At 33.5% G+C, this 15019-nt stretch overlaps 1 protein-coding gene across 3 annotated transcripts in view; it reads left to right on the forward strand.

The window, feature by feature from the left end:
* The window catches only part of gpam (glycerol-3-phosphate acyltransferase, mitochondrial), a 40002-nt gene extending 27582 nt beyond the window's left edge, over positions 1–12420 (forward strand). The window contains exons 14-22 of one of the 3 annotated variants that reach the window (XR_012388065.1): positions 646–716; positions 807–1071; positions 3349–3497; positions 5983–6060; positions 6567–6698; positions 8052–8241; positions 8424–8482; positions 9683–10432; positions 11802–12420. Coding sequence is in view for 1 of the 3 variants with exons in the window: in XM_009306794.5 (XP_009305069.1) it covers positions 646–716; positions 807–1071; positions 3349–3497; positions 5983–6060; positions 6567–6698; positions 8052–8241; positions 8424–8482; positions 9683–9799 (1061 nt within the window). In the remaining 2 variants the exon portion in view is untranslated. Of the gene's footprint in view, positions 1–645; positions 717–806; positions 1993–2311; positions 3498–5982; positions 6061–6566; positions 6699–8051; positions 8242–8423; positions 8483–9682 lie in introns of those variants that run through there. The other 2 variants (XM_009306794.5, XR_012388066.1) reach the window with 2 other exon arrangements.
* Positions 12421–15019: the final 2599 nt, after the last annotated feature.

Genomic DNA, 15019 nt, shown 5'->3' on the forward strand with positions numbered 1-15019 from the left:
ATCTGTTACACCACTAATTATTATTATTATTATTTATTTATTTATACATTATTTTAGCCATTATTATTATTATTTTTTTTTTTTTGTTAAACATGATTAATGTTTTTTTTTGTATCTACAACACCTGACTGTTTATAGGTTAATGCCGGTCACAGTCAGTCTTTGCCATGGTAATTGTTTTTTTGGCCAATCGTATCTCTCTGTGTTTCAATGCCCCCTATTGGTGCTGTTTTTTGAGCACAGGAGGTCAGAGGATCGGCACTCTGAGGTGGAATTGCAGCTTGCATTTAAATGTTTTATATAGAGGCTGTCAGGAACTTGATTTTCTGACTCAAAGTCATTGCCTACTTCTTCCTATACAACATTTTTCAGAGGACTTTAAGATGTTTTTCTTGTTGGGTATGCAGTTATTAGCTTGAAGTTCATATAAGGATTGCTATCATGTTCATGTATGCTAACATGTACTTTTCTGAAACCTATGAAAGACTATTAGATAATAGTTGTCTCTGCATATTAAGCCTTGGATTTTTATGTGAAAAAAATTGACATGCTTCACCCTGAAGGGTCTGATATTTGCAGTGTATTGCTATTTGATTTGGCTAAACCGTCAGTCAATCTGATATCTTCTTTCTGTCTTTCCCATAGGCGCCAGTAAGTCTTCAGCAATCATGTCCACTCACATCGTAGCCTGTCTTCTCCTGTATCGGCACAGACAGGTATATCTGCAAGTTTCTCTTTATACCACTGCTTCCATACTGTCCTGTTGATTCAGAACCACTGTACTGTAACTGGTTGTGATTGGACAGGGTGTTCTGCTGTCCAAACTGGTGGAGGACTTCTTCAATATGAAGGAAGAGATCTTGTCACGGGACTTCGACCTGGGTTTTTCTGGTAACTCAGAGGATGTTGTCATGCATGCACTCAGCCTTCTGGGAAACTGTGTGAATGTCACCAGCACCAACAAAAACACGGAGTTCATCATTTCTCCAAGCAACACAGTACCCGCGCTCTTTGAGCTCAATTTCTACAGCAACGGCCTTTTCCATGTCTTCATCGCTGATGCTATCATAGGTAAAAGACTTAAGTCTTAAGAAATTTGCCACTTTAACATTGATCCTAAATTTGATTATGCATTAATCATACTGTGTAAAATTGCTGGGTCCTACACAATTCTTTCTTGTTGTCCCAACACAAATAGATTAGGTTAACTTAATTTTTTTTTTGCTAATTTAAGCTGATTAAACATGAAACAATGAAGTAGTCCCTCAGAAAAACTCAAAAATTGTGTTGGTTCAGCTCATTTTATTTAAGTAGTTTGAACAACAAGCAAAAATACTTTTTGGAGTGTATGTACACAGTGCATTGAAAACATTCACCAGTAACGTCACTTTACAACAATGGATAGTGCATTTCTATGCACAAAATGCATGTGACATGTACAGTAGCAGAGGATATAGAGCAAGCTGCTGCTTTTCTTATGCATGAGAATGCAAATAGTTTAGAGCAGCGGTTCTCAAACTGGGGGCCACCAGATGGCGCTAGGGGGGCCTCAAGGAAATTCCAGATAAGGGGTAATCAACAGGGCCACCTGGATTAATGTTTGGGTCCCACATCATAGTGAAGGTTAATGCATTTCTTTATTATAATTTGAGCTCAAAATTACTGCAAATATTAAGCTTGATGTTTGTGTCATTTAAATGTAGTTGATGCCTTCACATGCAGGAAAATAAGTGCTGTGCTGCACCGCTATAAGCACGGGAATTTTTATTGAATAATTTCTCCTGGACTAGCAAGAAAAAAATCTGTGTAAATGTGATGACTCGTATGCAAAATATGGCTTTATGGAATACAATGAGATCAGACCACAGTAAACACTGTGCTTGAAGATTTTATCAATTGATTGAAGCACTGAAACCACATCAACTCAAATGACATCTCACAAAAATGAATCCAGAGCATGAATGGTACAATTTAAAATGTTTTAAGTCAGGGGTGTCCAGTCTCGGTCCTGGAGGGCCGGTGTCCTGCAGATTTTATCTTCAAACTGCTTCAACACACCGGCAAGGATGTTTCTAGAAAGCCTGGTAAAGCTGCGGTCACACTAGAGTTTAAGCATGCGAAATTCTGTTGCACGGCGCTGCGAAAAGGAGCGGGATTAAACAAGATGATTAGACATTTAAAAAAAAGCAAGCGATCAGTCCATGCGTATGAATGGAAGTCTATGTGGAGAAAAGTGCAGTGTGACCGCAGCTTTAGAGATTGATTAGCTAGCCCAGGTGTGTCTGATTGGGGTTGGAACTAAACTTTGCAGGACACTGGCCCTCCAGGACTAAGTTTAAACACCCCTTTTTTAAGTAAGTTGTTAATTTGATGATTTGTGTGTATTTTTGGGTGGGGGAATTCACCCTACACAAAGGGGCCCTCTGCTGAAAAGGTTTAAGAACCACTGGTTTAGAGTGACTTCTTTACTTACTTTTTACTTACTTTAAACCACTAGGTGGTGCAAACGTTTACCTCAGCTCACCACATTTACTGTTCATGTGGCAATCTGACTGATCTTTGTGGACATCAGTGCACCATTGTTTCTCCTCTAACTCAGTCTAATATATTATGTATATTTTTGAAAAGGTTGTAGATAAAGAATCAAATAAATTTATTTAAATAAAAATATCAGCTTTGTTGTAGGAAATTGAAACAATAGTTTATCAGTAATGTTTAGGTTATGGTGATAATTCGCTATATGATCAATGAAACTATCGTATTTAAAATATAGTGGTAATTAAATAATAAAATATCTTATTCTCAGTACTGTTATTAAATTATTATTGTTTTTTTAACAAAACTATTAAAACGGGATGAGAAAATGTATTATTAAAAATATATTTTTAAAAATGAACTGCAAAATTACCTGTGAAACTGATTTGAAGAATTGGATAAAATATTAAGCTATTTTTTAGAGAAGACATTTGTTTTGATCGTGAGAGCTTTTCCCTATGCCACCTTTCCGTTTTATATACTTATATAAAAAATAAGCGAAACAAACAACTTTCGCATAAAACCTTTTGTTTCATCAGTGTAAAAAGACCATATAGTACATTGAAGAAATATTGAAATAAATATTAAGATATCTTTCTTAGCTAACATATTTGTTTCATTGGTGAGAGCCTTTGCTCCGTGCTACCTTGTAATTTCATATATTTATTTAAAAATAATAAGCAAAACAAACAACTTTTACATAAAATCTTTTGTTCTACTAGTGTAAAAACACCATATAGTACATATAATTTTTCTTTTCAGTCATACAGCATGTGATATTCAAAGAGTGACATGAGTTGTGTATTTTGCTAGCCTGCAGTGCTCTGGCCCTGCTGAGAGAGCAGACGCCAGCTTCAGCAAGTGAGCAGAATCCTTCATCCACGCTGCTCAGCCAGGAAAGACTGATCCGCAGAGCTGCAGGCCTCTCCCACTTTCTGTCCAATGAGGTGGCAGTGGCGCTGGTACGTAACTAAAGCAGGAGCTCCATCTTGTGGCTCGATTAGGATATAATGTCAAGCTAAACCTTTTAAAAAGGAAACATTTATAGATGCTATTTACATTTAGGCTGCATTTACACTGCATGGTTAAGTGACCTAATTATAATTTATTATTTTATCATAAACTCTTTCCTCCCATGTGGCACAGATCAGATATGGTCTACATACAGTATGTGTAAGCAGAAATAAATCACATGGATTCCGATTTACTCAAATCAGATTCAGGCCTTGTTCATATGTGCTAATTTATCCGATATGAATCTGATACAAGCCCTTGCGTCTGCAGTGTAAGCAGGTAGATCGGATTTTTATCTGTCAATGCGAGTCGCACGTCATTTAAAAACGGTATGACATCAGATCCGATGCTTTCATTTTGGAACATAGTCTCAAACCCTAAATCACATAAACAAGGACAAAAAAAACATGTATGGATTGTCCATCCATTTAAGCATGTTAACGAGAGACAGAGTGAGCGCAACATCCAACATCTTAACAATATAAACTAATATGCAACTACTGTATTGCATACATCACATGCAGAAATCATGCCATGAACATTAAAATGTCTACTGGTTTAAATATGCCTAGATCAAAAGAAGATGGCCAAATGAGAACTTTGTCATAAGCTATAGCAAAACAAGCTGTCAAAAAGAAAAAAAAAGAAAAATGTTAACCGTGTGAACGATTTTAATACAGGAAATGGAGAAAAGAGCGCTTCTTTATCATCAGGGATGTCTGTTAGCACCCTCGTTTTGTTATTTTTTCAGTTTTTTTGTGAGTCACTTTTAAAAGATAATGTAAGCGGGTTATCAATAAAAAATCATATACGATCACAAAATCTAAATAAATCATCACGATATGCTGTGTATAAATGCAGCCGGAGTTACACTAGTGCCATTTTATAGCACAATTAAGGGAAAATGGCACCTTTTCTTAGAGGTAGATAATATTTGCACAACTTCAAATATGGAAAGAAGCTATTTACAGTAGACATGGCAATTAGATTTTAAAAATTGCTATTTAGTAAATTTGCAGTACTCTAAGTGAAAACAGCAAAACTTTCTAAACAATTTTGTGTAAGTAGCAATGTACTCTATTTATGGTATATCTAATAATAGTATTTTTATTTGCAATTAGTATATTAATTTAGATGCTATTCTTAGTAGAAATAGAGGTTAGATTATAAAACAGTTTACAATAATACCATGTTGAATGTAAATGAGACAGGGCATTACTGTGGTGGCATTTTTGTCTGTAAAATCTGTGCAAGTCTATATTAGCAATGTGGAAATAATACATGTTAAAATGCTGACTTCAGATTTTTCACAGATTGAAGTCTTTTATCTAAATTCTTTAACTCACAATTAAAAAGTTCCCTGAAACTAAACTTGGCATACATGCATTGACCTTAGGTTGAAACCGTGGGTTGATTCATTGAATGTCTTTGTATTGAGCGCTTGAGGACTGTCCCTTATACACACATAAATCCGGTATGTGATAGTTTCACATTATTTAACCTTTTAAACTAGCCACAGATTTTTCTCTGTTTCACTCACAACTAATATAGTTCCAAAGCAAAACCAAAAAAATTTTACATATGCGATAAGGAAATGTAATTTAGAGCCGCTAGATTCGTTTTCCCCTATGTTATTTGCATATTTATTTGCATATTTTTGATTCTTAACACTATATTGCATTTCTACTGAAATACAGCTGTTTATTTACATTCTATACTAAATTCTCATTTAAATGTGCAGTGAATTAAAAAGGTATTTTATGTCAGTAATAAAAGAGCTTTTTCAACATCAGAGCAGTTGTCTTTGTTATTAATTAGTCTTGTTTATTTTTTTGAGTATTTTTAACTCTCATTTATATGACATACAATTAAGTTGATCCAATTCAACTATAGCACATATTTTTGGACTGTGGGGGAAACCGGAGAAACCTACACCAACATGGCGAGAACGGGCAACTCCAAACAGAAATTCCAACTGACCCAGCACGACTCAAATCAGCGACCTTCTTGCTGTGAGGCAACAGTGCTAACCACTGAGCCAACGTGTCACCCTACCTTAATAACTTATAAATCAAAAAAATTTAAAAGAATAAATTTATGAAATATTAAACCTTATTATTTAATGATCACTGTGCAGCCCCAAAATACATTTATTTTATGAACAGACCATAATAAGTAGGTTGTTTCACTTTATAAATATGCTGAACTTTAATATTATTTCATCCAATTTTTGAAACGGTAAGTTTGAAAACTGAAAGATGTCCTTTTTTGCATTTGAATAGGCTTTTTATGTACATTTAATTTAGCTTTTGTAAATTTGAAGCTTAAATTGATGCTGGAGGTCTCATCTTTGACTCATTGACTTTGACTCAGTTTGGCAGCATGATTGTATGTTGTATTGTAAATTGTATGTACTGTTTTTCCTTTCTTTAGCCCTGTCAGACTTTGTACCAGGTGTTCCATGATGCTATTACGAGGTTAATTGAGTATGGTGTGCTCATTGTAGCTGAGGTGAGTTTGCCAATGCTTTGTTGTTTTGGGGAGTTAAAGCTACAGTACTTAATAGGGGAAAATGCTAGCACAATGTTTCACTGTGTGGTTTACGGTTCGTTGCATGTAATTCTGCATACTAATTTATTTATTGAGTTTACTACAGTAAGTACATGTAACGTGACAGACATTGTAAAATAAATTGTCACTGAAAATTGCCTTCAAAGATGTTGGAATGATTTAGGGAGTAAAGTAGCTTTGAGTGTTAGCATCTTAGAAAATGTCTTTGTTTGCTGAGACATTTTTCCATTGGCTTATTCCCATGACCTGATTGGGTCAAGGAAAATTCCAGAAGGATTTTTTTGTATTAATTATTTCTAATTTATTATTGCCCGCTCTATACATTAAAAACCTGTTATGATGTTAATAATATTTGTCAATAATTAATAAATAATAATTATAACAATAGATTTTAGTAAAAAAAAAAAAAGTTAGTTAAATATGTTTTGTTTTGTTTTTACATTCAGGAGGACCAGGAGGAGTTGAGTCCATCTGAGGAGCCTTGGCCCAAGAAGTTTCCAGAGGCTCTTTCTTGGCGAAGTGATGAAGAGGATGAAGACAGTGACTTTGGAGATGAACAAAGAGACCGTTACCTAAAGGTCTTTATAATATGAGCTTAAACTCAACTGTTCTACTATAACATAGCACCCAGTATGTGTATATATATATATATCTACCTCAGAAATTTTTCAAAAAATGCTCAGAGATGGGCATGGAGGAGTGGGCGTGGCCGGCGGAGCAGGGGAAAAAGGGTGGAGCGAACAACTGTTGTCAGTTGGCTCACAAAATGAGACGCAAACCATGAGGAGACCCATGACTTTATAGTTTACAAAATTAAAATGTAAAGAAAAAAACAGTAAGTAATTTATTGTCTGGCTACATTTGTTATTCTTAATTTCTTAAACGCATGTAATTTATTGTATCATTATAAAGATAATCATGTTTATATTAACACTAAACATGAGGAGGACTTCTCTCCTTCTCAGTCCCCTGGTCAGAATGCAGACACAGTGGATAGCAGTACAGCAGGTCTCTTGCCAATCTATTTCAACCATTATCCCTGCCAGCAATCTGGAGGATTTTAAACATGTGTGAACACGGCAGCAGAGATATAGGTGATGTGTCTTAATGGTAATGAATCATAAATTCAACTGATAAAAGACAAAGTCTGACATTCTTTAATTCTCATACAGCTCTCCCGACAAAAATGCTTGCTGCAAATCAACAGCTTTGCTGTATTGGCTTGACAGCATCACTAGGAAAAACATGCAGCAAAAATTGTGGATCATGAAATACAAATATGACCCCGTGATGTGCGCAGACGCCGTCTCACCTAGTCATTGGGTCTCACAGTTTGTCAGGTCTGCTTTGTCTTCGAAAGCATGTGCTCTCATGAATAATGAAGAATCAGGGTCTTCCCATAGGATAAGAAAACTGCTATGAATAATAATGAGAAACCAATGCACCATCACTCCACTAGCAGATTCGCGCTACGTCACCAATTTTGATCCCGCCCCAAAAAATGATATTAACCTGTAAGATGAAATTAGCTGACAAAAGCTCCAAATGATCCAGTTTTCCCCACAATTAAAGCTAACAGGTGCTAATGTATCACTGCTTTTCTATATATTTTTAAAATAATTCTTATATTACTAATACTAATAGTTATAATAATGATAATAATATGTGTAAATTAAAAAAAAAAAACTAAAGCCAGTAGACCCATTTTATGTGGCTTGTTTCAGCCAGATTGATATCAATTTCCACACTGATGGAACAAAGAGAGTTTGTGATAGTGGTGGGAATATTTTTTTATTTCCACTACTAAATCTTCCAACAACAAGGCATAGTTTCTGTGGTTTTTGTTTTTAACCCCTACATTAGACAGCTCAAAGGACACAATTTTCCATTACACATGGTTGTTTTTTTTTCCTTTTTTTATTTGACTTTAGGTGAGCCCATCAGCTGAGCACCAGGAATTTTATACCTTTCTGCAGAGGATTCTCACCCCAGTGCTGGAGGCCTACAGTGGGGCAGCAATTTTCATACACAGCCTGACTTCACCCATTTCTGAGAGAGACTACACACATCAACTTTTCAAATATCTTTTGACACGCACAGAAAGAGGAGTTTCTATGTATGGTAAGCCACAGAGTGGGTTTTCTGTTTTTTGAGAGCTAAATGGAACAGAGGAAATTTGTAGTGTTCGTTTCCACTTCATTCCTGTCCCGTATTTGTGACTAGTTTATATCTTTTGCTTTGATAACATTTTTAAAAGCATTGATATTTATCTTTGAACATGTTGTTGTTTTTCTTGTGTTTAGGAGAGAGTGCCACACACTACCTCGTAAAGAATACAGTGAAAACATTCAAGGAGCTTGGGGTGAGAGAACAATCATCTGAAAAATAATTTCACTGAAAATAAAATAAACAGAAGTATGTTCAAAATATAAAAAGCTAACAATTTAAACATGGCAAAATGATTAAATACTGTACTATAAAATAGTATAGAACTAGATTTTTATTCTATTTGCATGTACAGTGCATCCGGAAAGTATTCATAATGCTTTACTTTTTTTCCACATTTTTTTTAATGTTACAACCTTATTCCAAAATGGATTAAATTCTTTAATTTTCTCAAAATTCTACACACAATACACCATAATGGCAATGTTAAAAAATATTACTCGAAACTGTTGCAAATTTATTAAAAAAAGAAAACCTGAAAAATTACATGTACATCAGTATTCACAGCCTTTGTCGTGAAGCTCTATTGAGCTCAGGTACTTTCTGTTTCCATTGATCATTCATGTTTCAGCAGCTTAATTAGAGTTCACCTGTGGTAAATTCAGTTGATTGGGCATAATTTGAAAAGGCACACACCTGTCTATATAAGGTCCCAGGGTTGACAGTGCATGCCAAAGCAGTTAGAGCTTCACGGCAGAGGCTGTGAATACTGATGTACATGTGAATTTTCAGGCGTTTTATTTTTAATAAATTTGCAACCATTTCCAAAAATCTTTTTTCACATTGTCATTATGGGGTATTGTGTGTATTTGAGGAAATAAATGAATTTAATAAATTTTGGAATAAGGCTGTTACATTTAAATATGTGGGAAAAGTGAAGCGCTAAATACAATGTACAAACAAAAATAATGTTTGTAATGTACAAGGGGAATTTACAGATTTTACATGATCTACTGTTTATTTTTATAAACACAATATGCTTTCACTTCAATGTATAAAAATCCAAAATCAAACAATAAGTGCTCTGGGGTCGCTTTAATGTATTGGTGGGTAAGGGATTCATTAAAAAACAGCAAAAATCAGCCTTTATTGACATGGCAATTCTTTAAAACTGCGCCTACACATTTTGGCAAACTACTGCCTTCATTAGGATAACAGGTAACTGATTACCCTGATGAAGGCAGTTGTTTGACGTCAATAAAGGCTTTTTAATATTTTTTCCTTATTTGCTTTGGACTGATTTTTCTGCTTTCACTTCAGTTTTAAGATTTCTCAGATCAGCTATTTATTGATTCTCAACCTAACACAAGAATAATGCACATCTCTCTCTGTACAGGTGCTAAAAGAACGACGAGAAGATGGTGTGTGTCGTCTGGAGCTGAGCAGCACCTTCATACCTCAGGCCAACAAGAACAAACTCTTACAGTACATACTGGGTTTTAGTTTGCTGTAAAACCTTATACAGGCACGCGGCTCTACAGTCTACACACACACAAGGGCTTTTTACTGGCTAGTCATGAATGTTAAAGGTGCTATTCTAAGGAAAGCTTTACCTGGAAGTGCCTTCACCAAACGCCTCATACTAGACTTCAGTTAGTCTTCCTTTAACTGTAAAACCCACCACTTATGCACTATTCAGTACACAAGCAGTTTTGTTAGCTATCATTTACTATAAGCTTCCATTCATATAATACTGTACCGTTTGCCAGTGAAAGCCCTTGGTTTTGAGCTAAATCCCGGGGGACTTTTTTGTTTTGAATGTAATTTTAGTTTTTAACTCTGTACATGAATGTTACTCTTCAATCTTCGCCTTCATTTTTCTTTTGTATAAACACGCATCACTGGGATGAAAGCTAGTGTATAGAAATCTTTAAACAACGGGCATTTAAGTATCTTTTCTTACCAGTAGTAGTGTCAGCGCATGTTAAAGAAAGGAGTGTACAATATATATTTTGCGTGCGATATTTAAAAGGTTGAGACTGTACAGTTTTTTGTTTTTTTTTTGTTTTATAAAGATCTCACAATTATTGCTGAAAGGAAACTGTACCTCAATCGTTTCCAAATATGAGCCACTGATATTTGAGTTGTGTAGATTAGGTCATGTATTTTCACTTAGTCGTGTCACATGGGTGCAACTGGATGTCAAAGAAGGATAGTTACAGCTATAATATTATGTAACACATCAAATACTAGCTACTTGTAATGGTTTTAGCAGGCCTGGAGTATCACGAGACATTACTGGAAACGAAGGAGGTTGTCTTTGATGTCGAGCACTTATATTTCCTCCTCAGTAATTGGTATGGATAACACTTTATAATAACTACACACTAGGAATCAACTATTAAGCATTAGCAAATAGTGAATTCATTATTTGTTAAGCATTAACTCTACATTAATAGACATTAGTAAGCAGTTTATAACTGCAGATACAAATGCTGTATTCTTGACTTATAAGTACATTTAAAATGTCATACTTTGTTACTAATTAATTTTTCATGACTAAATGAAGTATTGCATTATTTTCAAATCATTTGTATTTAAGAGTAGTTGTTTTTTAAGATCATTCAGAATGTGTTAGTAAAGGGTTGATAACCTATTCAAATCAACAATTATATATTATTATTATTATTACTATTCAGGCATTTACTAATAGCTAATTTACATGTTAATAAATGCTTTATTAACTCGACTTCATCCAGTTTTGTGACCTAATCTAAAGTGAGGACTAATTTGTTTTATAAATGACTCTGTATCAAATGAACAATTAATGTTTGCAATCGTATCTAAATAGTAAAATTACTGCAGTCTAAACAGTTTAAACGTTGACGAATAACAGAAGTATCAAAATATAACATAAAATTGGATAAAACTACAACAATATAATAATTTACCAATGATACATCATTTCAGTGTTATTTAGCGATGTTTAATAAACCACACAGTGATTTTATTTTAGTTCAGATTGCAAATATTTATTTATTTATTTTTTATTAGTTTCATTTGTGCATCTTCAAATGATTAGAAATGAATGAAGTTGCTTTTCTTTGTTTTTTGTTTAGAATAGAACTGAGCCTTTAATTGTCATTTATAAGGGATTTATAAAGCATAAATAGCCCTGGATGAAGTTGAGTAAATAAAGCATTTACTAAATTACAAATAAACCATTAATATGAGCCTGAATGATAAGCAATAAAAATGTTAATTTGAATAGTTTGTTAATTATTTACTTAGGCATTCTGAATAATCTTTAAAAACCAGCCGCATCACTCAGTTAACTGAATTGTAAGTGATGTGATACCTAATTTATTAATGAAAAAATAATAATTAACAAAATATGAAAATACAACCATTAAGCACGTTACACATTGTACATGTGCTAACTTCTATTAATGTAGAGTTTATGCATAACATATAATGAATTCACTATTTGCTAATGCTTAACAAATGATTCATAGTGTGTAGTTATTTTAAAGTGTTACTTTGGTCTGTTTTATTTTGGAGTTCAGAGCCTGAGCAGCGAGTCTTCTGTGCTGTGAGCGTGTGTGTGTGTGCATGTGTGCAATGTCTGTAGAATGTGAATTAAACTATTTATACCATAATTCTGTGTCAGCATAAAATTAGGTCATGAGCACTTTACTCATAAAGTGCAATATTTGTTTGTTTTAAAATGAACAAAGTCCAAGTCCCGAAATTACCACATATCACTGATATTAGTTGCCATTTAGGTAACAATCAGCAGAAAAGCTAGGTACTTTCAGCTGTTTGTCATGCGTTTTTTCATTACAGTAAATGTATGATTTTTTTTTGTTTTTGCTGTTGGAGGAAAGCATATTGTTTATCTCACCGTGGTTGATGCTTGATGCTTTTGATTTTTGCTGCATGCATATAGGCATACTGTGTGTTCTTGTAATTACAAAAAAGAAAGAAGCATTAGTGTTTGTAAATGCAAGATTTCAGTGCTTAATTTCACTCTCATCGAGTTCAGAGCATTAAAAAAAATGTTCCCAGTAATACATTTGCCATGGCACCCAAAATAATTACAGTAAATTCAAACATTAAACGATAACCTGGCAACTGCTGTATTTTAATGCATGATTCTTCATTTGATTTTAAGCTGTGAAGAGCATTGAGTGCATCCTGTTTGTGTCAGAGTTATTTTTTGAATTAGACCTTTTTAAACCACAATGACACGTGGGAACCATATGTGGGAAAATGATGCAACATAAAAAACAGTGTAACAACATTCAATATTTTCATAAGCTGTGACATGCACAGATTTTAAACCAGGGGAGGACAATTTGAAAATGGATTTTTAAAAGCTCATTATTTACCTTTTGTATTTAATGTTAACAAAGCTGCTAACATTGTCTTCAGTGGGTTGTTGAAGCATCTATTCTAGTCTATGTAATAATATTTAATAATTACTTAAGAAAGAGTCTGATCTAATTAAAATGGAGAAATTCCAAATTCTGTCAGATTAAAAAGTCTAAATCTATTTATATTAAATCTGCATAGTAGCTTTAACTCTTTCGTTTATTCCTTTTCTTTTTTGATTATGAAAATTAAGATATTTTAAAGTTTTAACTTAAACGGAGAAGCAATTAATAAAACACAATCAACAGCTTTAACAAGTTTTCTTTCAACTGGGGTTAAAAATATTTTGAATTACAATTTTTTAACTTCTTCAGAAATACTGACATCAAGAATAAGAGTATAAATCTCAACAATAGTGACATGCTTTATTCTGCAGAGTAGACTAGGAACATCATGCAAAACCAGCATGCACTGCTGCAAGAATTGTCACCATTGTTGAGATTCATATGCTGATTTCTTAACTGTGTTTAGACACACTTTATATGTATTCAAATATCATAGACTGGGCCAGAGAGCTTCTTCTGACTTATTTATTTATTTATTTTTTAATTTTTTATGCTATTTTTATATAAAATCTGCAGGTTTATGCAGAATGATTTTGAGAATATAGTTACTAAAAATCAACAAATTAATTAAAACAAAACTTTTTAACTTTAGTTTAAGGTTTCGATGCAAATCCAATTTAATCCACTTGTTTGATATAATATATCTACTAAAGACAAAACATTGTAGTTTCCAAACTTAATTGTACAATAACCCTATATGAATGTGCATATTATTGAATATTATTAATGAAATTATTATAAAAACTCAACATGTATATTTCCATAATTAAATCTATTGAATGGTGGATTAAAAATATCTGCAGATTTCGTGTGGACCTAATTAAAGATGTTATGAACTCTGCATGTCAAGCTAAAATCTACAGACCTAAATTCTAAATTTAGTGAATTACTGGAATTTGTTTCTTGTAAATGTAATGTGTTATATATAGTGTGCAAGACAAAGCCTTGTGTTGTGCATTAAACTTACTGAATCTCAAAGGACCTTTTAAAATGAGGGATATCGAGGGACGGTTTTTACTCTCAAGATTTTTTGTACAGGTGTATTTTGTAACTAAATTGACACACTGTTTTTTTTCCATAGCTTTCACTCTTGGAATGGATTGGGGCATGTAGGGATATGCATTTCCAACGCCATCTCTAATCTAATTAATCTAATTCGTACAATTTAGTACAATTTGCTCATCACCCAATGACGGTTGGGGTTAGGTGCCACGCCTCTTTTTTAAGATTGTACATTTTCGTTTGACTGAACTCAAATTTGTACGAATTAGCCCCTAAAATGGCAAAACGTAAAATACTTATGTTTCCTCAAGGGATCAGGCTGGCATTTTTCATCACGGTACAACAATTGTAAATAGGACAATAGTATATTTCGGTCATTTTAATGGCTTTTTGAGTCAATCAATAAATGTTACAAATCACTGCTGAGATTATTTACCACCTTCACACTTTAAAGGTTAATAGTTCCCCTAAAACTGAAAATTGTGTCATCATTTACTCACCCTTCACTTGTTCCAAACAATTTCAATGGTTACAGGTTTTCAACTTTTTTTCAAAATATCTTCTTTTGTGTTCAACAGAATAAAGGAAATAGTGAGTACATTTATATTTTTGGGCGAACTATTCTATTAAGTCTAACATACTTTATTGTTGCACTTTATTAATGCACTTCTTTATTCTAAAAGCGGTCCAAAAATGCTAGTTTTTTTTTTTTTTTTTGCAAATAACTAGGTGATTTCGGGATTCTATGCATACTATTTAGCATAACACACCAATATTCGTATCTTATACACAAAAATTCTATACAGCCAGAGTGGAGGGAGGCAGAAAATAGATACAGTATGTATGATTGTATGTGTTCTGTGTGTATTCGAAATTTACAAGAACATAAACGGCCACGTTTCTTCCTCTAGAACAACAGCAATAAGACATTTTCCATTTAGCTATTTACTCTCAAACCATGTAAAGATTGTTTATAATGATTCTGATGTGTGCTATGAGCAATATAGATTTGAAGTGCTGCTTTAAATCTCTCCCAGAAAGCAAACATTAAGCCACTCGCATTTAATGTTTTCATGTCTTTGTTTTCCTTATAATCATGTTTATGTTTTTTTTTAATTGATTTTTGGACATAGTTTACAATGAGATTTCACAGTTTATCTTGTGGGAAGGATAAGTTTACCAAATCAAACATGTTCATTATCTGGCGTTTGGTTTACTACTTATCGCAGCGC

This window comes from Danio rerio, chromosome 12, assembly GCF_049306965.1.
Source record: "Danio rerio strain Tuebingen ecotype United States chromosome 12, GRCz12tu, whole genome shotgun sequence".
NCBI classification, from domain to species: Eukaryota; Metazoa; Chordata; class Actinopteri; order Cypriniformes; family Danionidae; genus Danio; species Danio rerio.